At 43.4% G+C, this 26,023-nt stretch overlaps 1 protein-coding gene across 1 annotated transcript in view; it reads left to right on the forward strand.

Moving 5' to 3' along the window:
• Positions 1 to 584: 584 nt before the first annotated feature.
• comtd1 (catechol-O-methyltransferase domain containing 1) overlaps positions 585 to 26,023 on the forward strand; it is a 47,767-nt gene continuing 22,328 nt past the window's right edge. The window contains exons 1-5 of the mRNA XM_072583247.1: positions 585 to 796; positions 4,708 to 4,844; positions 6,701 to 6,806; positions 8,811 to 8,929; positions 23,773 to 23,827. Of these exons, the coding sequence (XP_072439348.1) occupies positions 721 to 796; positions 4,708 to 4,844; positions 6,701 to 6,806; positions 8,811 to 8,929; positions 23,773 to 23,827 (493 nt within the window). The 5' untranslated portion in view covers positions 585 to 720. The remainder of the gene's footprint in view (positions 797 to 4,707; positions 4,845 to 6,700; positions 6,807 to 8,810; positions 8,930 to 23,772; positions 23,828 to 26,023) is intronic.

Raw genomic sequence — 26,023 nt, forward strand, 5'->3', positions numbered from 1 at the left:
TACGTTCAGTGAAGTCACCCTCTCAGTCTTCTGTCGGTACAGATACACCATCCTCTGGATGAAAACCTTTCTCTTTTTCCCAGTCTGAAATTAGCCAACAGTGAAACCTAAGGCCGTGACCTCTTGTTCTGAACCCCCTGGGCCAGAGGATACATCAGCCCTGTATCCAGCCTGTCCAGCCCTGGCAGGGTTTTTATCCATTTCAATGAGATTCCCTCTCATCCTCTTAAAATCTAGCCATCCCAGGAATCAGTCTGGTGAACACCCAACACTGGGTTATAGTCCAACAGGTTTAATTGGAAGCACTAGTTTTCGGAGCGCTGCTCCTTCATCACGTAGCATCTGAAAGCGAATACTTTCAAATAGACCTGTTGGACTATAACCTGGTGTTGTGTGATTCTTTTTTAACTTTATTTATTCAGGGAAGGAGGTGGCGGTGGGTTGCTGGTTCTTGTCCAAGCCGAGCTGTCCCTGGCGGTACAAAGGTCAAACTCTGGGCGATATTTCACGATGTTTTTTTCCGAACCAGTGAATGGCTGTTCATCAGTGAGTGGAGATTTGACGAAGCAGCGGTAACCACCTACAGATGTCGCTGGTCAGATTGGGAAGCTACCTTCTGGGTTCCTTCTTCATTTCGCTTTGCTGCCATTCGCCTGCTGCTCTCACATCGAGAGTGAGGGTTTCTCGAGAGAGAGAGAGGCGGAGAATTTGCTGCTGGTCATGTTTAGCTGGAATAGGGATGCGCTGCTATGCGCTACTACCCTGGGAGTGACTTTCAGCGCTGGCGTCTGGCTGGGTAAGCTTTTCGAGCAACCTCTCCCTCTCCCTCCCTGCTTCTCCCAGCTCCGGGCCTAGACTCTGCTTCCTGCTTACTTTGAGTTGGGTCAAGTAGCACAATGCTACGTTTACCGCACTATTTTGGTTTGGAGATTGGATGGGGGTTATGGTGTCTATCTGCTGGAAAACTCTGTGGGTGCTGGTGAGCTGTGATGCACCTTGAATATTTGGGAATGGTAAATCCCTTCTGAGAATTCGTTCCTTTTGAATGAGCTGTCACTGCCGGAGGAAGTAGTTCCTGTGGATATAAAACCCTCTAGTGACTGAGTTCAATAAATGTCTGCTAAGGATTGAAGCTTCGCTCACAAATTATAAACTCCTGTTTTTCTTTGTGAGACTTTACACAATGTGATGAGGAATCTCGTCCCCATTTCACTTTCCCCATTTCGTTATTGTGTTCCAAGTCCAAATCCAAAACCTATTGTACCACCTGACCCACAAAGTTAAAACAGAGGAAACATTAATGAAGCAAAACACAATCTCCTGAACTGTTTCATCGTTTCTCTCTTTTTTTTCTGTACTTTTGGACGAGTTGGGCCGAAGGGTCTGTTTTCGTGCTGTGCAACTACATAAGTTGGTGAAAGGTTCACAGCTCGTTAAGGGCCTGAGTCTACATGCACCTCCATAATAATGATTTGATTTCGATTTGCAGTTCATTGTATCTGGCAGAGTTAACGGTGGTTTCAGCCAATGTATGTGTTTATTCGAATATATATTTGACTCTGCTTAGTTAAAACCCTTGATTGCAGTTGAGAAGTGTTGATACAATATAACAATTTTTTTTATACAATGATAAAGTTAAAAGTCTCACAACACCACCAGGTTATAGTCCAACAGGTTTAATTGGAAACACTAGCTTTCAGAGTGACACTCCTTCATCAGGTGGTTGTGGAGTCACAACCATTTGATGAAAGAGCAGTGCTCCGAAAGCTAGTGCTATAACTGTTGGACTATAACCTGGTGTTTATTTTTAAACTTTGTACACCCCAGTCCAACACCAGCATCTCCAAATCATTTATACAATGAAACTTTCCAACTGCGGGATGGTCAGTAAAGAGAGAACATAGGTTACAGCAATTGGCAACAGAGTTGGGGTTAAATGCCATATAAACTGCACCTTTAACAGATTGAATCAAGTATAAAGACAAGATAATATGTAGAAGCAATTGCCTGGAAGCTAGGGTGGCAATAGATTCAATGGAGATGAAATTGATGAACTCTTTCCAGGTGAAATAAAATGCAGGGCCAATGGGAAAGAGTGGAGGAGTAGAACTATCTCAAACTCTTCACAATCCAGGTATTACTGGGAGATTGGACCAAACTGGACCATCACCACTTGTGATGCATGGTTCAATAAAGTGAGTTTGAAGTTTGCTGTTTCTGTGGTGCTATCTCTTCCCTTGTTGTCTGTATCCATGATTTTTTTCCCATTCACCTAAGTTTTTTTTTCTTAATTGTCCAAACATCAAAAATGTGCAAAGGACAAATGCCCGCATCATATTAAAATATTTTCAAACTTAAAAAAAATAGGACCAGGAGTAGGCCATTCGGCCCCTCGAGCTTGCTGCACCATTCAATAAGATCATGGCTGATCCAACATTCTACACGTCCATTTTTCTGCCATTTCCCTATAACTCGTGATTCCCCAACTGATCAAGGATCTATCTAACTTGGCCTATAGTAAGAGATGTACAGCATGGAAACAGATCCTTCAGTCCAACTCGTCCATGCCGACCAGGTAAACTAAATTAATCTAATCCCATTTCCCAGCATTTGGCCCATATCCCTCTAAATCCTTCTTATTCATATACCCATCCAGATGCCTTTTAAATGCTGTAATTGTACCAGCCTCCACCACTTTCTCTGGCAGCTTATACCATACACGCACCACCCTCTGCATGAAAAAGTTGCCCTTAGATCCCTTTTAAATCTTTCCCCACTCACCTTAAAGCAATACCCTTTAGTTTTGGACTCTCCTAACCTGGGGAAAAGATCTTGACTATTCTCCCGATCCGTGCTCCTCATTATTTGACAGACTTCTATAAGGTCCCCACCTCTCAGCCTCCGACACTCCAGGGAAAACAGCCCCAGCCGACTCGGCCTCTCCCATTAGTTCAAACCCTCCAACCCTGGCAACATCCTTGTAAATCTTTTCTGAACCCTTTCAAGTTTCATAGCACATTTCTGGTAGCATTAATATATCTAAGGACTCTGCTCCCATAACTCTCTGTAGCAAGGAGTTCCAAAGAGAGACAATCCTTTCAGAGAAGAAATTCCTCCTCCTCTCAATCTTAAATTGTCGTCCCTTTATTCTGAGACTGTCTCCTCTGGTCCTAGCTGAAAATGTGTTGCTGGAAAAGCGCAGCAGGTCTGGCAGCATCCAAGGATGCTGCCTGACCTGCTGCGCTTTTCCAGCAACACATTTTCAGCTCTCATCTCTAGCATCTGCAGTCCTCACTTTCTCCTCTGGTCTTAGACTGTCTCATGAGGGGGAAGCATCTTCTCAGCACTGACCCTGTCAAGCCCAATAGGAATCCTATCTATTTCAATGAGACCCCCTCTCCTTTTTCAAAACTCCAGTGAGTAGAGTGCCAACCTGTATAGCCTTTGCTCATAAGGTAATTTCTCCAAATCAGGAATCATTCCAGTGAACCCTCAGTGAAATACCTCCAATGAAACGATATCTTTCCTGAAATAAGGGGACTAAAACTGCCCCTGATGTGTTCTGTACTTTGCACAGTTGCAGTAAAAACATCCCTATTTTTAAACTTCAAATGTCTTGAAATAAAAGCTGATACTTCATTAGCCTTCCTGGTCACCTGCTGCACCTGTGTGCTACCTTCATTTTTTGTGCACAATTCCCCATTTTCCCCCACCCCCCTCCCACCCCGAGTCCCTTAGTATTGCAGCTTTCTGCAATTTCTCTCTGTTTGAATAATACTCAGTTCTTTTTTTTTGTCTCTTCCAATTTGAACAACTCCCCACTTCCTCACACTGTACTACATTTGCCAACTTTTTACCCAATTACTTAACCTAGCAATATCTCTGTCAACTGCTTGTATGCCTCTCACAACTTGCCTTTCCATCTTTTTTTTTGTCATCTGCAAATTTTGCCACAGCACGGTCACTTCCTTCCTCCAAAATCATTAATTTATAAATGGTCATGTAAACAGTTGCGGTCCCAGTATTGATTCCACTGGAACCCCACTGCTTAGATGTCGCCAACCTGAAAAAGAACCCTTTATCTCCATTCACTGTTTCATGTCCAGTCGGCAATTCTCTAAGCATGCCAATATATTGCCTCCGACATCATAGACTCTTATTTTGTGAGGTGCCTGGTCAAACCACATCAGGAAGTCCAAATACACCACATTCACTATCCACTTTGGTTGAGCTGTCCTCCAAAACCCCCCAAGAAATTAGTCCGACACATCTTTCTTTTCATGAAGCTATGCTGACTCTGCTTGATTAGTTTATGATTTTCCAAATGTCCTGCTACTACCACCTCAATAATTGATTCCAACATTTTTTCCAGCAATAGATGTCGGGTTAATTGGTCCATAAGCTAACTGCTTTTTGGCAGATTGGCAACTTTCCAATCCTCCGGTACTTCTCCAGCATCCAACGATTTTTGGAAAAATTCACCCGCTATGTTCAGATGCTTTCAAGATGTACAGGTCAGGTGAATTGGCCATGCTAAATTGCCCATAACGCTCGGTGCATTAGTCAGAGGGAAATGGGTCTGGGTGGGTTACTCTTCGGAGGGTCGGTGTGGACTTGTTGGGCCAAATGTTTCCATACAGTAGGGAATCTAATTTATGAAAGAATTGGAGCAACCTGATTAGTTAACCATTTGACTTTCATTCATAGGGAGAAAGTTGTTCTCACGCCGTTATTCACTTTTAAGAACCTTTAAGAGCCACAGTGGTGCAAAAGGAGACCCTTTAATGGATTACGTTCTACAGAATTCTCTCCGAGAGCATCCAATCCTGAAGAAGCTAAGGATGGTCAGTGAGTTAATTGCCGATAGCTATTCAGTGGGATTTAATGCAAAGCTCAGAACATAGCTTAACCACAATTAAAAGAACTGAGAGCCGAATGTAGAAAGTAAACTTAGTGAACTTAGACAATCAAGTCCAGGGTAAAAAGTAAATTCCACACTTTCCTGAGGTTGGTGTAACAGAAATTTGAAATGTTAATTCAGTTTGCACTTGACCATGAGATAAATATGAAGAGCGTGCCAGACAGATCTCCTTCTGATATTCAGAATTAAAGAGTCAGTTTACTGAAGTAATCAAGTGAAGTATCAAACTTTATTTAACAGGTAAAAGCTATCCCAAATTGTATAATAAATACATGCTTATCATCACGCAGACAAACATTACATACAGTGTGGGAGAGGTGGAATTGAAAAGGTTCCTTGAAGGACTTATGAATTGAACAGTGATGTTTCTGGAGACAGTTGTATAGTAGATTTCCACATTTGTAAAAGATTACATTACATGAAAACGCAGTTTGAATTTTGTAAAGCAAAGTGAACAATTGAAAACAGAGATTCCAAGTTTCTAAATTGCAGCTGGAAAATGTTTGTTGGACTCATTCAAGAACTGGATTGTGTCAGTCTGGTAATAGGTCACAGTCTAAGTGCATACTCAAAACACCTTTGATTAATTCAGATTGGTTTTCTGTCTCACACCCCTTTTGATAAATTTTTGTAATGCTTTCAACTGGTTAGCTGTAAAGCAGCTACAACTGTTTTTTTTCTGTCTGGGCTTATCACTGAGGGTGCACGGCACAGTGGCTCAGTGGGTAGCACTGCTGCCTCACAGTACCAGGGGCCCAGGTTTAATTCCACTCTCTGGTGATTGTCTGTGTGGAGTTTGTACCTTGTCTCCATGATTAGGTGGATTGGCCATGCTAAATTGCCCATAGTGTCCAGGGAGGTGCAGGCTAGGTGGATTAGTGATGGGAAATGCAAGGTTACAGAGATTGCGTGGGCCTGCGAATGATGCTGTTCAGAGGGTTGGTGTGAACTCGATGGGCCAAATGGCCTGCTTCCACACTTATGGATTATATGATTCTATAACTTCTGCCAATGTAGGTACCCCTTTCAATGAAAGAGGGAATCTTCTCCTGGAGGTGGCTGTTCTTCTTTCTGTCACAAAAAAACCCTCCACTTATGTCAGGGCTGCTTATTAGGAAGTGTTTTTCAGTATAAAAACCTAACTGTTGGCCCACAGTGGGGGCAGTCCATTTTTTACAGAATGTTTCAATGGTCCAATGTTAGGTTCCCCTTGATGTGAGTAGTGAGTATGACCTGTGTCATAGTTTCCAGAGTTTCATTTCTCAGTCTTTGTTTCAGCAATACATTTAGTCAGGAAGTCTTTTCTCCAGAAACATCTGAAGGCTTCATTGTGAGCCACATGTCCCCAGTGAATGACCCAGCTGAAATTTGTAGCTTCCATCTTGGAAACAGGGCTGTGGCAGTGCCCTGAGACAATTCTCAACATATCAGATGTTCTGTACAAAAAAAAATTCTAATCCCTGTCATAGTGACTGTGACAATATCAGATTCTTTGGAGGTTCGTTGATATTGATCAGGAGAGAAAGCAAGCTAATGTTTTGAGTCTAGATCACTCTTCAGAGGTCATTTAGAGCTAAATTTATTTGTAAAGCATAGCTATTAAGGGGTATGGGCCAAAGTAAGGTATGTGGAGTTAGTCCACAGATTGGCGATGACTTCACTAAATGGTGGAATATGCTCAAGGGGCTGAATGGCCTATCCCTGTTCCTTTTTAAAAAAAAACAATGTATTCGGAAGTCTCTTTCTCACTACTACTTTGTTTGTAAAATTCCTCTTCAGTGTACTCTCCAGGATCGAATGTGCATGATGTTGGTGGCTTGTGAACAGGCTCAATTCATGGGCAATCTGGCAAAGCTTATCAAAGCAAAGAATGTGCTCGAAATAGGTAAGTAAATGTCCACCAGAACCCATATTTTACATTTCACTTGTAAATACTAATGAACCAAGAATTATTCATATAGAATAATGCACTAACGGAAGAGTCACTCATGCTTTACTATCCATGACACAAACTGTGAAAATACATCTTAGATTAACCATGAGCATCCAAGGGCTCCTAATAGTCAGTGAAAATGTAACTTTGTCCAAGTGGTTTGCAATAGTTAATACTCAAACTGTATGATCAACAGTTGTATTTGATCAAACGTTATTTATTTACATGACAGTCATTGGCTCTGGATAGTTTAGAATGATAGGAATATGATTCTAATTCGATTCTGTACAATTTGTTGTAGAGAAACCTGATGGCCCCTTGTTGAGTTAGCTTCTCAGAAGCCAGCTACAGTCCATATCAAGTGATTTTAACAGGAAGAATCTCCCAGTGGTAAAGATTTATTAGGATGGTTTAGCGAGATGAGGTAATCAAAACTGGGTTTTGTGAAGGTGCTGAAAGGGTACGGTAGAAGTGAAAAGAATTGCATTCATATAGTGCCTTAATTTAATAACTCCATTTGAAGCACAATCACTGTTGTAATGCAGGAAATGTGAGAGCTGATTTGCACACAGCAAGCTCCCACAAAGAGCAGAGTTACAGCTGGATGAGCGATTTATTCAGGGATAAATATTGATTCAAACACTGAGCAGAATTGCACTGCTCTTCAAAATAAGAGGCACTTAAGTCCATTTGAGAGGGTACGTAGGGCCTTAGTTTAAAGGTTTATGTTAAAGACAATACAATAGAACATAGAACACCCTCTGTACTTCGCTGGAGTATCTGCCTAGATTTGAGGTAGAGATTTAAACAGATTCTATCACAGAGACAGGAATGCTACCTTTGAACCATAGCAGATATCCTAGTCAGAAAGGGGGGAGTGTGTTGGAGAGTAGGGGGTCAGAAGTGTCCAGGATGCCAGAGTCAGGGAATTGGAGTGTATGGGAACAGCCGTAAGGTTGTGGAAAGCAACAGAAGGGAATGGGCTAGGATTTATTGATGAGGACCATGTAATTCTGACCTCCAGTGGAATGGAGTCTGTACAAGTTATTCGTATGTTGCGGGTTAACTGACATCAGAGTGACCCAATATTGATCTCTTAAACCAGCATTACTGTGCATGTTATCTGGCCATTAATCACGTTTAGGGGACTAGACATTGTATTTCCTGTATTACATTAGTTACTACCTTCTCTTTAAAAAAAAGTACTTAATTGGGGCATCCTCTGAAATTGAAGATATTACATAAATGCAAATCTGTCTTTAAACATGGGGCAGCCTGTAGTTGAGTGATAGGCAATAACTATATCTGATTCCAATCCCTCAACCTCTTAAAACCAGAAACTTTTACAATTTACTTTGCATCAAAGACCTTGGCCAGTGATGTGACCTGATATGACAATATATAAACCAGCAAAATTAGCAGCTTCCTCCTTCACTGTGTACCTTTGTAGGCACAGGGAACAATAAATCACATTCCTGTTTCTGACTGGCTGTTGGATGGGATCCATCACTTGTGATTTGAGCTGAGTTGACTGTTTGGAAAAGAAGGGAGAAGGAGATTGATATAGAGCCCTGGTGTGAACTGTTTGCAAATTGAGTGACTGGGCCAGTGATTTGTGTTTTATTGTTGTGATTTGGAGGTGCTGGTGGTGGACTGGGGTGTACAAAGTTTAAAAATTAGACAATGCCAGGTTATAGTCCAACAGGTTTATTTGCAAGCACTAGCTTTTGGAGCACCGTTCCTTCATCAGGTGGTTATAGAGTATGACTGATGAAGGAGATGCACTCCAAAAGCTAGTGCTTCCAAATAAACCTGTTGGACTATAACCTGGTATTGTCTGATTTTTAACTTTGTGGCGTACTTGTACAAGAGGCATATCAGATTCTACCAACAGATCTTTAGTAGAGCTGCTGTTTTGTTTCGCTACCTGATATCTGGCTTGTTTTGTTTCTTCAGGTGTCTACACTGGATATAACACCTTGAACATGGCACTTGCAATACCCGATGATGGGAAAGTCATTGCCTGTGATATCAGCCAGGAATATGCCAATATTGGGATACCATACTGGAAGGAGGTGAGGAGTGATCCCTGTGTGAGCACCACTCAGTATGATTGATCAGGTTAACTGTAGGGTGTATGTTGGCTCGTTAGATTTTGTGTTGACAATTATCCTTATGAACATATTCCCAAAAATGAAACTCTTAATTCTTTTGGAGGAACCATCTTGAATGAGGCGTAGGCTATTCAGCCCTTCAAGCATGTTCTATTCAGTGATAGATTAAGTATTACTTACCTCTATTTCCAATGATCTCTGAAAGCCTTTTAAATAAGTGGCCACTTAGTACAGTGCATACCTCCACCGTGCTGTGTTAACTCAATGTTTTTATAATAATGCAGCTCTTTCTTGGAGACTTTTCCCTGCCTGGTTGATGGTCTGTAACTTCACAGCTGAAAGCAAAAATCCTTTTTATGGGGAGTTTCCACCTCACCGAGGCAGCTTCAGGCGAATCCAGTTCCAATGTCCTACTCTGGAAACCCTGCTCATGTTTTGACAAACTCCACAACTGCAGCTAAAGCAATCTGTAACATGTTGGATCGACAGCATTTCAAATCAAACTCCATTCTACTAACCTTCTGATGACTCTAGTACAGGTTTTGAAAATGATTATTGAGAGGGGAGTATTATGTGACTGGCAATTGTTAATAGGATTAATTCATGTCTGAGCAATAATTAAATTGTAATCGCTCATGTGAACCCTCCCTTTGAACAAGCTTCAAAACAGGAATTGAAGCTTTTAAAACTGCAGCTGGTACAGTAAGTCGCGCTATGTCTCTGCGATAATGATAAATGTCCGCTAGAGTGTTCCTACCTAAATGAGCAGCACCCCCAGTGCTGTGAGTTGTGCTGTTCCTACGAGATTATGTCATTTTGGAGCCCTGTGAGGGGTAGCTGCAGTTCCATAAACAACATTTTGTTGCTTGAAATGTGCAGTGAGTGACTCTCAATACAGTGTGTGCCCCAAATTGACTGAGAGGCAGCAGAGTTAAGCATTGCTTCTCCATCGTCTTCAGAAACGAAGGGCTTTTTTTTTAAAAAGAAGGGTTTACCCATCTTCACAGGAGGCTCCAGTGAGTAATTAGATAGGAGAGAGAGTCCAATACAGCAGCTGGTCATGACCCATTTCTTCCATCTGCTTGGCTATGACTCCAACTGAATGAAACATATGGAAATGCTCTCTCGGGTTCCTGCAAAGGGGTGTCGTGCTGTTTTGGACACGTTGAGGGCAAAGTCCAACTGGGCTTTCAATGCGGAGAGAAAATCCCAAAAGAGGCTAGAAAATCTCACACAGGTGAAAACCTGTGAAACAAAGAGGATGTAGACTCTTCGTAAACTGGCAGAAAAATGATGCAATGTCAAAAAGGGTGGCGCTGGAAAAGCACAGCAGGTCAGGCAGCATCCGAGGAGCAGGAGAGCTGATGTTCCGGGCATAAGCCCTTCATCAGGAATGTGGGGAAGAGGGTGGAAGGGGGCTGAGAGATAATTAGGGTGGGGAGGTGGGTGGGGAAGATAGCTGGGGAGGTGATAGGTGAGGGGGTGATCGGTGTTTTCAAGTCTGAGAGAGTGTGGCCCTGAGCTGGTTTTTCAGGTCTGGGAGATGCAGCACTACAGAATGAAAGGGGGGAGGTAATGAATTGAGGTTGAATATGTTAACTGACTGACTGACTGGTGCAGGATTAGTGTCCTGAATCACTGATAATCATGGGTTTAATATCCTGAATAGTGCTCACAAGCTTCAGTTGTCATCATGGGTAAGGTGTGCTACTGATACTAGTATTCTACTGAAAGCAGATGAGGAAAAAAAAATTTCTGCATATTTTCCATGACCAGCAATGATTCCTGAAATCCTGGGTATGGTTTAAACTGGAGACTGTGCTTGTGGAAAGCTTTTTGTGATGTAGATTTCATTGTTGCAGAGTGACCTTTCCCTTCCATGCAGCATTGCTCCTCCTCTGTTTCTTTGCCATGTTTATATTTGGTGGCTAAAAATGTGCACTGGCAGAGTTTTCTTTTTCTGTTGGACACTATGCCAGTATCAAGTGATTACTCTCCATGATCACATCCAATTTTGACTGTGGGACAGTGAGTGGTCTGTTAACGATTCAGTCTCTAGTAACAATGCTCGTTGTGATGTCCAGTATGTTCAATAACTTTCTGAAGCTGGGAATCCCGAGAGGGGAATGAATAGGATTTATCCCTGTTCTCCTCCAGTTTTAGACCCTTCTGTACGTCAAAGTTTATGCACAGGCTCCTGCCCGTACCTTCAGCTGTCCAGGCCCTAAACTCTGAAATTCTCCCACTTAATCCCTCCATTTCTCTTTCCTCGGTTTTAAAATGTTTCTTAAAACTTACCTCTTTGACCAAACTTTTCACTTGAGCTAGCATCATCTTGACCGACTCTTTTTTTTTTAGTAACTGCTCCTCTGAAGTATCTTGGGGCTTTCTGACGCTAATTAAAAATGTTATCATCAGTCACATGCATTGATGCAGAACCTTTCACAATCTCTAGCTTTCTGAAAAGGCATTGTACAGCCAAAGGGTCAGAGACGAGATGGGAATCCTCTTTATGTCGCATGTCGTTACGATCTGCAGTGCAGCACCTGATGGAGTGGTCTGGATAAATTTGGTAGTAGGTTTCAAACTGAAAATCAGACAAGTAGTGGAAGGAAGGAGCAAATTGTAGGGATATAAACAAGAATAGCTCTTCAAAAGAGCCACTGATAGTTGGGCTGATTTTCTGTGCTGTATGAATCTGATTCTATGAAGTACTCTTTGTTTTAATGCATAATCATCATCATTGTTACATAGGGATCACATTCCTAGAACTAACATGAGTATGAATGAAGCAAAGAACTGAACTCTTGTTAAAAAGGAACAGCACTCCAGGTCATTGCCACACATCCTAGACACCATTCACTGAGCGACAGAGACACCGATATACAGGACCCTTAGCTTGAGAGTTTAAGGGAAGTGGGAACAAGAGTGAGGGACTAAAACCGGAGCAGATAAACTAGATCCGTATCTCTGCCTTGAGGGAATGCCAGCAATGAGGCAGCTGCCTTGGCTATCTTCGGTATTCAATGATGAATGATGTTCTGGACTTCATTGTTGATGCAGGAAGTTGATGAGATCAGTAGAACCGGGAGAAACCTGCAATGTGCCACTCCCAGAAGCTGAGTCAGCTGCGGCCAGCCAAGAGCTGAGGTGAAGCTCCTCTGAGCTTTGACAATACCCACTGGGGAGGCGGTGGCCTAGTGGTATTATCACTGGACCTTTTATCCAGCGACCCAGGTAATGTTCTGGGGACCCGGGTTCGAATCCCATCATGACAGATGGTGGAATGGCTGGCTCCAGAATCAAGAGCCAGTGACCCAATGAACCCATTGTTGGAAGAATCCATCTGGTTCACTAATGTCCTTTTTTAAGGAAGGAAACTGCAATCCTTATCTGATCTGGCCTACACATGACTCCAGACCCACAGCAATGTGGTTAACTCTTAACCACCCTCTGGGCAATAAATGCTGGCCTAGCCAGAGGCTCCCACATTCCGTGAATGAATCAAAACAAAGACACGCTCTTTCTACTTGAAACGACAGAGTTACCAGCCTGCCAGTGGTTATTTAATCTAGATAATGCCTTGCAGCAAGTTGAACTGTGAAAGCTCTGGGAATGCAAACCTGGAAAGTTGGTAGCTATAGAAAGTCACTGATCCTTTTTCCCCTGAGGTTAGGGTGGTGCAATTAAGTGTGTGATGTACAGTTAACACCTAAACCGGAGGCTGTCGGACTTCCTACTGGCTGACTGCTTCGTTGAAAGTCTCTAACCTTGATCTGCTATATCTCACGACCCTTGTCCTCGCTGTCACTGCTCTGCTGTGAGACCAGATTAATACAACACTGTCCCCCAGATTACATCGTGGTGGTGTGGTGGTGGAATACAAATGCGCTGTGTCAGATTAGTGGAGAGTTATCTGAGTCAGGGTACATGCTGACTGAGCTCTAGCCATCACTCTGTGGGACCATGTCACCTTTTGGTGTCGATTTTGATGGGGTGGGGGGGATGGTGGTGTTAGTGGTACAAGGAAAAGGAGGGAGTGAGGTGGAAAGAATTGCTTGATCATAAACTTGAATTCAAAATCATTTGTATAGACTTACAGGAAAGCATACTATGCATGTAAAACAGGAGTATGTCCGATATTAACTGTGACTGGTCTTGGAATAAAGAATGATAGATCGAAGAAGGCCATTTGGCCCATCCACTGTATAAATAGTGAGCCTAGAATTTCCTGCGGAACAGTACTGCTTGCATTGTTAGTTGTCAGGCAGATTGAATCTGTATGTCACTGTAGATACACAGGAGGCTGGAAGAACACAGCAAACCAGGCAGCATCAAGAGGGGGAGAAGTCAACGTTTCGGGTGTAACCCTTCTTCAGGACTCGCATTCCACCTGAAACATTGACTTCTCCCCCTCCTGATGCTGCCTGGCTTGCTATGTTTTTCCAACCTCCAGCCTGCCTACTTCGGATTCCAGCATCTGTAGGTTTTTTTTGCCACTAACTGTTCAGCCACTAGCTCATTTTCAAAATGGGTGGCATTTCCCACCTCTCCAATTTGTTATTTTTCCGTTCACCAATCGTATTGCCCCAAGTTTGGTTTCCAAAATTCTGAGTCCTTCAAACATTGTGCAGGACATAGGAACACGAGAGAAATCTTTTCGCACCTTGACTGTGTTCCTGACCCAGTGAGCCCATGGGTGGTAAATGAAAGGACACTTTGGCACCTGGTGCCATGGGGTTGGGGTGGGGAATGGCAGCTGCTGACCCTATCAGAACTAGCCAGTGGGGAAAGTGCATGTGAAGATGTAACACTCACTATCAGAGTAGGGTGTTATAAAGCAAAGGTTGGCACCCACCCCCTAATTCTGATAACTAAAACAAACATCCAAAGAGCAGCACCTTGCCCTAATAATCTATAAAAAAGATTGCGAAATGTGGTGTAACCTGCTTTTCAGAAACCTTTGTGGTTAAATAAAATAAATCCCTGACACTCCCCTTAAAATCAACAAGGAACAATTTATTTATCTAACTCTAACCGTGAACAAATTAACTAAATTATTAATAAACTGAATAAATATCTTCTAACGACAAACTATCCCAAATAAAACAGGGTTCAAATATTATGCGTTCCAATCAATTTAAATTCCACTCATTGAGTCATAGCAATGTATAGCATGGAAACAGACCCTTCGGTCCAACTCGTCCATGCTGACCAGATATCCCAACCCAATCTAGTCCCACCTGCCAGCACCCGGCCCATATCCCTCCAAACCCTTCCTATTCATATACCCATCCAGATGCCTTTTAAATGTTGCAATTGTACCAGCCTCCACCACTTCCTCTGGCAGCTCATTCCATATGTAAAAAATAAATAGAGTTTAGTCTTTTGAAATTACAGCCAGGTTGTGTGTCTTCCGGAACAATCAGTGCCACCTTTGTCAATTTTTCTGTCAGGACTATTCACGAACGCCATTGGTATTTAAAAGCTGCTTTTTCAAAGATACAGAGGAATCTCAATTATCTGAACAAGATGGGCGGGTGATAATTGATTATTTGGTTAATTGATTTCCTCTGGGGCTCGGAGTTTTCTCTGAAGTCTGCTCCCCGTTCAGGAGACGGTGTGCAAAAGCACACTGTGTGCAAGCCCCTGCCCCCCCCCCCCCAACCCTGTCCGCCCACACCCCACCTCACCTCCCTCTCTAGGTCTGAGGGACGTTAGCTCTGGCGGATGGTAGTTAGCTCTGAGATCTTTGTCCAACTGCCCCCTTCTTTTAGACCTATCAATATTTCTTACAATAGGATTGGTCCTCTATTGTCAAAACTATCAGATTTAAATGTAATAGGTTTCACATTGATTGGCTAAATTCAAAAGCTTGTTGTATTGGTTAAAAATTGCTGCTCGGCCTGCTAACTTTTCAGGTCAGGCTGTCCGTGCACCTGCAAGCCCCCAAGCTGCTACTCCTAGGCATCCATTTTAGATTTTTAAGCACAAAAAAAGCACATGATCTTTTAAAAGGACCACTCAATGCTTTCCCCCCTGCCCAGCACTTTACAAACACCAAATTCTCACTTCCTGCCTCCCAATTCAAAAGTACTCTATCCAACTTCACCATAGAGGTGACGTACGGCATCATGGCCACCCCATTGGCTAATGGCTGCTAATAACCATGACATGGTCCTGGGCTACGTGTGTGTGTGTGTGTGTGCTAAAAGAAAAGGTGAAGCAGAGATGCCTCTAAGTAACTTGAGTGAGTGAGCAGCCTAGTCCAGTCTGCCAGCTGACAAAGTGGCCTTACAGTGCTGAGAGGTGCTGGTGTGCAACATTGAAGTGCAGCAGTCTACTATAGGTGGATCAGAGTTTGTGCCATGATTGTATGGAGGGGGTGGCACTTCTCAGATGCCAATGTCTGTGGATGTGGGGTGCACGCCACCACTGCTTGAAGCATGCCCCAAAACGTTGGTGCTGGGTGTCCACGTGGCGAGCTGGTGTTGCCCGATACCCACTCTGACTCTCATGTCAGGAATCCTCCATGTCTAGTTTCTGTCCATTACGGGTGGCACGGTGGCACAGTGTCTCAGTGGTTAGCACTGGAGCCTCTCAGCGCCAGGCCCAGGTTTGACCCTACTGTTCGGAGGGTCGGTGTGCACTTGTTGGGCCAAATGGCCTGATTCTATACTGTAGGGAATCTAATCTAAAGGATGGCATGGTGGCTTAGTGGTTAGCACTGCTGCCTCTCAGCACCATGGACCCTGGTTCAATTCCACCCTTGTGTCTGTCTATGTGAAGTTTTCACATTCTCCCTGTGTCTGCGCAGGTTTCCTCCCACAGTCCAAAGATGTACAGGTTAGGTGAATTGACTGTCCTAAATTGCCCCATAGTGTTCTGGGTTTTGCAGGCTAGGTGGATTAGTCATGATAAAATGTGGGGTTATAGGGATAAGGTGCTGGGGCTGGGAGTTGGGTGGTATGCTGTTCGAAGGGTTGGTGCAGACTCGATGGGCTGAATAGCCACTTTCTCCCCACAAGGGATTCTGTGATTCTCTGTGGTAGAATAGGAAACAACGTGAGGCTAACAACGTTTGATCAAGTTGTAACAATTGAAGATCACCATGAATAGGCCTTGTGCTGTTGTGAATCTCCTCTTGATGTCTGGAACTTTGTGGGGAAAATGTGATTTTTTGTTTTGCTTTCAACATCAAGAAATACTTCACATGATTCTACCACATATTGCATGGTTTAAAATGAATTTTGACGAGTTGATTACTGTGATCCTAGGAATAAAATGTGCAAAATATTGAGACTGCATTCCATTTCCTGTGTCCGTCTCTGCCCACACACTCTCGGGCCTCTCTCTCCTCATGACCTCAAACTCCCTTTAACCCAACATCCAGTCTGTCTCTCACTCACTCACCTCACTCACTCTCTCTCTCTCTCTCTCTCTCTCTCTCTCTCTCTCTCTCTCTCTCTCTCTCTCTCTCTGTTCTATTGGCCTGAGTCCAGCAGCCTCCCTAAACCAAAGGCAGGAAATCCTCTAGTACTGGGAATGTGCTTTACCTAGGTCGCTTATGCTGTGAGGTGAAGCACTGATGGCTCCTGAGAGGAGCTGTTGACTTTCTGCAGAACATTGCCTGCCATTGCCTAAATCTGCTGGCCCTGCAGTAGCTGAGCTGCTTACATTGAGGTCAGACCAGACTCTGGGCAAGAACAACTGCTTTCACTGCACTCTGTGCAGGGGGAGGGGACAGAAAGTATTGACGTGTTCCACAAAGCATGTACTCTGATTATCAGTAAACCCATCTTTCTAAGGAGTGAGAGCTGACGGTGTGAATTGATTTGGTGTATTGATGTAGTCACGTTGTTTCAGATTACTTCAGTTCCTGAATTTTTGGAAGTGAGGCCCATGTTTTGAGGTTGATTCTGATTTATTCTTTCTCTGACCTGCCGTGTGTTAATGAAATGAGAGCTTTCAAGAGCTTAACGTTCAGTCACGAGTTTTGTTGAATTACACAGTGTTGCTGATCAGCTTTTACAGCATTACCTTGTCTGGAGAGATTTGTAATGGCCAATACAGTCAGAGATTGAAACAAGATTATTTCTAAACAGTGCTTGATCACTTTTCAAATACTCCAATTTCATTCTGGACATCATCTATTGAAAAAAAAACTTAATTGAGAAATAAAATTAATTGAAAATGAAAGAAGGGCCTGTCTCTCTTCCTTTCTCTTGGCCTGTTCTCAATATTTCTGGTGACTTGCTGTGTTTCTTTGATTAAAGATTATGACCAGAAATGTAGTTTTGAGCTGGTTGGCTGTGAGGGGATGGGGCAGGGTGGGATGGATATTGGTCAGATTGAGGCTTTGGATGATGTGGCCTGAATCACGGTTTGTAAGTTAGAGGTGGAACGTAGACTGGAGTTCATAAAGTTGAGTTGTTGGCAGGGCGAGTGTTCGGAGGATGTGGAGGTGCATTGGGGTGCTCTTGGAAGGGATATGCTAGCATAGACACTTTCTTAAAAAAAACTTATGATAGCAGGAGTTAACTCACCTACATTCATCGAAGGTGTTGAGGGTGGCATTGCTGCCTCGCAGCATCCGAGACCCAGGTTCGATTCCAGCCTTGAGCGACTCTGTGTGGAGTTTTCATGTTTTCCCTGTGTCAGCGTAGTTTTCCTCCAGGTGCTCTGGTTTCCTTCACCACACTGAATCAAAGTGGATTTCACCAGTTTCCTCATCTTCAGAGGGTCAGTGTGGATGTAGGGATTCTACGATACATGTTTGCCTTAGTTGCACTGCGCCTCCTTCTGAAGGCTTTGACAGCCTCTGGGCATTCCAACACTGGGAGTGGTATCCCTGAGCGGACTGCGTGCGAATACAGAATTTTAGAATCCCTACAATGTGGAAACAAGCTCTTTGGCCCAACAAGTCCACACTAACCCTCCGAAGAGTAACCCACCCAGACCCATTATATTTACCCCTGACTAATGCATCTAACCTATACATTGCTGAACACTATGGGCAATTTAGCATGCCAATTCACCTGGCCTGCAACACTTTGGACTCTGGGAGGAAACCGGAGCACCCAGAGGGGACCCATGTAGATACTGGGAGAGCGTGCAAACTCCACACAGACAGTCGCCTGAGGTTGGAATTGAACCTGAGTCCTTGGCACTGCTGCCTCACAGCACCAGCTACTGTGCCTCTGGAGCAGATATAGGATGGCACTTGTTTAACCTCGCCAGATGAGGAATGTGAGTTTAGTTTTCATGTACCGACCGGGGCCAAAGGACACTGCACAGCTCCTGTGAACTGATCAGCGCACACCCAGTGTGTCAGCCCATGACTTCACTCTGGTACAACTGGAGCTGATCCAGTCTGCTGAAGAAAAGCCTGGCCTGACGCCTATGATTGTACCAGTTTGTATTTGAGTCACTGTACTCCCTATCATTGGAAACACTGTGTGAGGAGCACAGTGCGTCATGGTGAGGCATCCAAGTTTCTTAAGCCTGGAACTCACGACAGTCATGGAGATGTACAGCATGTAAACAGACCCTTCGGTTGAACTCATTCATGTCGACCAGATATCCCAAGCCAAATCTAGTCCCACTCACCAGCACCCAGCTCATATCCCTGCAAACCCTTCCTATTCATATACCCATCCAGATGCCTTTTAAATGCTGTAATTGTACCAGCCTCCACTACTTCCTCTGGCAGCTCATTCCGTACATACCTCTGTGTGAAAAAGTTGCCCTGTAGGTCTCTCTCATATCTTTCCCCTCTCACCCTAAACCTCTACTCTCTAGTTCTGGACTTGCCCACCTGAGGGAAAAGACCTGGATTTACCCTATCTATGCCCCTCATGATTGTATAAACCTCTAAACGGTCACCCCTCAGCCTCTGACACTCCAGGGAAAACAGCCCCAGCTGATTCAACCTCTCCCTATGCTCAAACCCTCCAACCCTAGCAACATGCTTATAAAGCTTTTCTGAAGCCTTTCAAGTTTCGCAACATCCTTCCAAAAGGAAAGAAACCAGAATTGTATGCGATATTCCAATAGTGGCCTAACCAATGTCCTGTACAGCCACAACATGACCTCCCAACTTCTGTACTCAATACTCTGACCAATAAAGGAAAGCATACCAATCGCCGCCTTCACTGCAATCCAAGGTCTCTTTGTTCAGCAACACTCCCTAGGACCTTATCGTTTAAGTGTACAAGTCCTGCTAAGATTTGCTTTCCCAAAATGCAGCACCTCACCTTTATCTAAATTAAGCTCCATCTGCCACATCTCAGCCCATTGGCCCATCTGATCAAGATCCTGTTGTAATCTGAGGTAACTTCCTTTGCTGTACACTGCACCTCCAATTTTACTGTCATCTGCTAACTTACTAACTACACCTCTTATGTTCACATCCAAATCATTTATATAAATGAAAAGCAGTGGACCCAGCACCGATCCTTGTGGCACTCCACTGGTCACAGGCCTCCAGACTGAAAAATAACCCTCCACCACCACCTTTTAGAGCCAGTTCTGTATCCAAATGGCTAGTTCTCCCTGTATTCCGTGAGATCTAACCTTGCTAATCAGTCTCCCATGGGGAACCTTGTCGATTGCCTTATTGAAATCCATATAGATCACATCCACGGCTCTGCCATCATCAATCTTCTTTTTTACTTCAAAAAAATCAAGTCTGTGAGACATGATTACCCATGCATAAAGCCATGTTGGCCATCCTTAGTCAGTCCTTGCCTTTCAAAATACATGTACGTCCTGTTCCTCAGGATTCCCTCCAACAACTTGCCCACCACTGACGTCAGGCTCACTGGTCTATAGTTCCCTGGCTTGTCCTTACCAGCTTTCTTAAATAGTAGCACCACATTAGCCAACCTCCAGTCTTCTGGCACCTCACCTGTGACTATTGATGATACACATATCTCAGCAAGAGGCCCAGCAATCACTTCTCTAGCTTCCCACAGAGTTCTCGGGTACACCTGATCAGGTTGTGGGGGTGTATCTACTTTTATGCATTTCAAGACATCCAGCACCTCTTCCTCTGTAATATGGGCATTTTCCAAGATGTCACCATCTATTTCCCCACATTCTATATCTTCCATGTCCTTTCCCACAGTAAACATTGATACAAAATACTCCCCATCTCCTGTGGCTTCACACGTCGGCTGCCTTGCTGATCTTTGAGGGGTCCTATTCTCTCCCTAACTACTCTTTGACCTTCATGTATTTGTAAAATCCCTTTTGGATTCTCCTTAATTCTATTTGCCAAAGCTATCTCATGTCCCCTATTTGCCCTCCTGATTTCCCTCTTAAGTATACTCCTCTACTGCCTTTATACTCTTCTAAGCATTCACTCGATCTATCCTGTCTATACCGGACATATGCTTCCTTCTTTTTCTTAACCAAACCCTCAATTTATTTAGTCATCCAGCATTCCCTATACCTACCAGCCTTCCCTTTCACCCTGACAGGAATATACTGTCTCTGGATTCTTGTTGTCTCATTTCTGAAGGCTTCCCATTTTCCAGCTATCCCTTTACCTGCGAACATCTGCCCCCAACCAGTTTTTGAAAGTTCTTGCCTAATACCGTCAAAATTGCCCTTTCTCCAATTTAGAACTTCAACTTTTAGATCTGGTCGATCCTTTTCCATCACTATTTTAAAACGAATAGAATTATGGTTGCTGACCCCAAAGTACTCCCTCACTGACATCTTAGTCACCTGCCCTGCCTCATTTCCCAAGAAAGTTTCAAGTTTTGCACCTTCTCTAGTAGATACATTCACATACTGAATTGGAAAATTTTCTTGTACTCATTTAACAAATTTCTCTCCATCTAAATCCTTAATACTATGGCAGTCCCAGTCTATGTTTGGAAAGTTAAAATCCCCGACCATAACCACCTTATTATTCTTACAGATAACTGAAATCTCCTTACAAATTTGTTTCTCAATTTCCCTCTGATTATGAGGGGGTCTGTAATACAATCCCAATAAGGTGATCATCCCTTTCTTATTTCTCAGTTCCACCCAAATAACTTCCTTGGAAGTATTTCCAAGAATATCCTCCCTCAGTACAGTTATAATGCTATCCCTTATCAAAAATGCCACTCCCCTCCTCTCTTGCCTCCCTTTGTCCTTCCTGTCGCAGTTGTATCCTGGAACATGAAGCTGCCAGTCTTGTCCATCCCTGAGCCATGTTTCTGTAATTGCTGTGATTATCTCAGTCCCATGATCCTAAGCAGGCCTTGAGTTCATCTGCGTTCCCTGTTAGGCCTCTTGCATTGAAATAAATGCAGTTTAATTTATCAGTCATATCTTGTTCTCTGCTTTGTCTCTGCCTACCCTGACTGTTTGACTCACTTATGTTCTCAACTGTACCAGTCTCTGGTTGATGTCTTTTCTCACTATCTCCCTGGGTCCCAATTTCTCCCTGTCCTCCCCACTCCCCCTGAGCAGCTCTAGCAAATCTCCCTGCCAGTATATTAGTCCCCTTCCAATTCAGGTGTAATCCATCCTCCTTGTACAGGAAGCGATTCCAATGATCCAAAAATGTGAATCCTTCTCCCATACACTAGTTTTTCAGCCATGCATTCATCTGCTCTATCCTTCTATTCTTACCCTCGCTCGCAGCACCAGGAATAATCCATATATTACTACTCTCGAGGACCTCCTTTTTAAGTTCCTGCCTGACATTGTATGTTCTCCCTTCAGAACCTCATCCTTTTTCCTTCCTATGTTATTGATTCCAATGTGTATAATGACCTCCTGCTTGGCCCTCTCCCCTTGAACATTCTGCACTCTCTCTGAGATATCCTTGATCCTGGCACCAGGGAGGCAACACACCGTTCTGATTTTTTGCTGCTGACAACAGAAACCTCTGTTTGTTTGTGCCTGGGACTAGACAGTCCCCTAACACAATTGATCTCTTGTAACCTGACGTACCTTTTGTTGCATTAGAGCCAGTCTTGATACCAGAAATTTGGCTGTTCATGCAACATTCCCCCGGGAATCCATCACGCCCTTCATTTTCCAAAACAGTATACTTATTTGAAATGGGGATATCCACAGAAGATTCCTTCACTACTTGCCTAACTCTCTAACCTTTCCTGGAGTTAACCCATCTACATGACTGTATCTGCAACTTTTCTCCCTTCCTACAATTGCCATCCATAGCACCCTCTTTGCTCTTGTAAATTCCTCATTGCCTCTAACTGTCACTCCAACCGATCCATTCAATCTGATAGGATTTGCAACCAACAGCATTTATTGCAGATATAATCCTCAGAAACTTGTAAACTCTCCCTGAACTCCCACATCTGACAAAAAGAACATATCACTCTACTAATGGCTATTTTTGCTTCTTTCAATCTACAGACCCAGAAAGTAGCAGTGTCTTAATCCTCTACAAATCACTGCTCCAGGCTAACTTTATGCTATGGCTTATATTTTTAAGTTTAATCAAGTGACATATCTCAATAAAACATATAATCAAGAAAGAACCCACTGTACACATTAATGCAGACTTACTGTAAGGTCACACTTAAAACTGTTCACTTATCTGTTTCTGTGCTGTGACCTCTCCCAAACAGGTTCCTCCAAGATCAGTTGTGAATTTCACTGTTAATTTTCCTAGATGCACTCCGATGTCCAGCGATCCATGAAATCAAACAGCAAAGGGAGTAACTGTACAGTTTCAATGCTCTCGCTCTCTCTTGCACTGACCATCTTCGGATGCTGGCTGACCTGCTGTACGTTTCTAGCACCACACTAATCTTGACTCATGTAGTGCCTTTGTCATCCCTCTCCCTTCTAAAAGTGCTGTTGTTCTAACATTTTTTTTCTCCAGAGTTCCAAAACAATGCAACACCATATAAAACAGTAATTGCTGCTCCTGAAATTCGAGAAAATCCCCTTCAACACCTAAAATACCTCAAAAAAGGAGCAGTCTGTTACAACTAGAAATTTTTCCCATTCTCCATTTTGAATTACCCAGAATCCTTTTTTTATTAACCAAAGGAAAATCCAGGTACAATTGTCTAGAACAGCTAAGCTAATCTTGTGCCCAGGCCTCATGTGAATAAAGATATCCAAGTCCCATTGTACTTGGTGTCTAAAGAAAGTGAATCTCCTTTTTGCCTGTTGTTGTTGTCCAGTGCAAAGTGGGTTTAAAAGGTTGCTTGCTTTCATTGAATCATCAGTATTGTGGATAGCTACAAGCTAGTGCTGTTGATGTAAGCCTATTGCACTCTGTACTGCTGGGAGGCCTGTAATGAATAGAGACACTGGCTGTTTACTGAGTGGGATTGGTTTAGCTTAGACTTAGTGCAGACAGTTCTTTCTTTTTGCACATGGTTCCTTTTGTTTTTATTCACTCAATGGATGGGGTCAGTTGTTGCCAAGCCGTAACTGTCCTTGGAAACAATGGAGCAATGTTCTCAGCTATTTGAGGACAGTTAAAATTCAACCACATTGCCATGAGTCTGGAGTCACCTGTAGGGCGGGTGGCAGTTTCCTTCCTAAAGGAAGTGGACCAGATGTTCTTTTTTTAAATGTGCATCAACAATGGATACAATGCCATCATTAGACTCTTTAATTACCGATTTTGTTTTTACTGAATTCAAATTTCACCCTCTGCTGTGGTGGGCTTTGAACCCAGGTCCCCGAAGCCTTCTGCCATTTCTGGATAACTCTCCACACTGCTGAGTAAATCCAATCTTGACATTTAAATGATTCATCCGTGTTGGGGCTTTGTGCTGTTTAAAAAATTAAATCTCCACTCTGGTTTATTGCAGGCTGGAGTGGAGCATAAAATTGACCTTCGGATTAAACCAGCAACTGAAACACTAGGTGAGTAAAGCAGCACAATATCATTTGTTCACACAGTGGTGAGGGAGCCAGTAGGACTTTAAAGACCCATCAGCATTATTTTAATGCAAAATAATTTTCATCTGGCCCTTTCGTCAGCTGGAGCTTAGTTGCAAGGACTCTTGCCTCTGAATCCAAAGGCTGTAGGTCCTCTGAGGGTATCATTCAGAATGTCGCTGTAGGTCATATTGTGGGGGTGTTACATATGCTGTGGTGCCAACTTGTAGACAAGGTGCTAAACCATAGTCATGTCTGCCCCCTCAGATGGGCAGGAGCAATCCCTTTTTGAGCTGTTTCCAAGAGGAATTAACAACATCCTGGGAGTTGCCATTGACCAGAAACTGAACTGCGCTAGCCATATTAATACTGTGGCTACAAGAAAGAGCAGGTCAGGGACTAGAAGTCCTGAAGTGAGTAACTCACCTCCTGATACTTGAAAACCAGCTGGAAAGTACAAGTCAAGAGTGTGATGGAATCCCAGCCCTTGTCTGGATGGGTGTAACTCCAACAAAAATCGAGAAGCTCATCACTATCTCGGAGACAGCGGCCTATTTAATTAACACCACACTCTCAAGCATCCTGTCCCTCCACCACCGATGCTCAGGCGCAGCAGTGTCTACCATCTACAAGATGCACTGCAGAAATTCACCAACTTTCCTCTAACAGCAACTTCCGAACCCATTACCACTTCCATCTAAGAGGCCAAGGGCAGCAGATGCATAGGAAAATCACTTGCAGGCTTTTCAATTTAATTAATTGTTTGACGTTGAGAGTTATAGCTAAACTATATGAGAGGTCCCGTCACCAGGGTGTGTACATAGATGGATCTCACAGGCCTGAATGTTCTTTTCACATTGTGATCCAGCCCAGCTTATTCAAGATGGAGTGATCTATCAGTGCATCACCAAGTGAATGTATAAATTAGGAACTGTAGTCCATTCAGACTCTTGGCCATTCACAAGATCATGGCTAATCTGATCAAACCTCATTCTGGCCTGCTTGGGCAGCAAGTAGCTGCTGTGATACAGAACACACAGCTGGGAATGTGGTGGAGACAGGGTTTTCAAGAGAGAATTATCTGCTGGGGAACAGTTTTCTGGGCTGTGGTGAAAAGGAGGGGGAATGAGATTGTGAATTGCTCTTGCAGAGAGCTGACACAGACAAGCAGGGCTGAATGGCCATTTCCTGTGCCCATGCCTATTTCATGACTCCTTGTGAGAGATTCCATGTAAATAGTTACATTCCTACAGCTAGCATGGGACATGCCAGACTCATGCCCAATGTGCCATCTGCACACACAATTGGCCATGTCCTTGAACAGAAAATTATTTAAGAGTGTGCCAAGTTAAAATCTGTTCATGATGCAGTTAGGTAACAGCCATGTTTGTGACTAGGAGCTTTCCATAGGATGTAATCAACTTAACAATCAGCGTACAGGAACTGGGGGGATAAACCTTCCTTCTTCAATTTTGCTTCATTTGTTAATAGATGGAGTTTGATCAGGTGGATGTGAGCTCGCTCCCTTTAGTTCCTCTAGGTGGCGCCTGTGTTCTATAGAAGCAGCTTCCAGCTGATCAGTTTTAAACCGAATCAAAAACCATACTATTTTCCAAAATTCTGCTTAAACATTGCAACAACTTCTAATCCTCCTAATTCCTTTCACAGAATATTGTTATTTTGGTGTGTGGGACGACAGCTGTAGAGCAGATGCAAAAAGTAACCTTTATTCAGATTTTGTAGTAACTTCCATGAACAGAAAAGGTAACCATGCAACAGTGTTAATGACTACTATAAGAGAGAGGAAAAGGAGTAAGTTCATTTGGCACCTCAGAGTCGAAGAGGGTGGTGCTAGGAAGCACTGCTGTTCGAGCAGGATTCCTGATGAAGGGTTTATGCCCAAAGTGTCAATTCTCCTCCTTGTAGGATGCTGTCAGATGGGCTGTGCTTTTCCAGCACCACACTCTTTCAACTCTGATCTCCAGCATCTGCAGTCCTCACTTTTTCTCCTCATTTGGCCCCTCTGCCCGCTCCACCATTCAATAGATTATGGCTGATTTGTTAATCCTTTTGTAAATTATCTTCTTTCCCACCAATCCACTGCACCCTCCACTCTGACCTATCACCATCAGCCCCCCACCTTCATCCACCCATTATATTCTAGCTACCTTGTCTCTGTAT

This window comes from Chiloscyllium punctatum, chromosome 13, assembly GCF_047496795.1.
Source record: "Chiloscyllium punctatum isolate Juve2018m chromosome 13, sChiPun1.3, whole genome shotgun sequence".
In the NCBI taxonomy this organism is placed as follows: domain Eukaryota; kingdom Metazoa; phylum Chordata; class Chondrichthyes; order Orectolobiformes; family Hemiscylliidae; genus Chiloscyllium; species Chiloscyllium punctatum.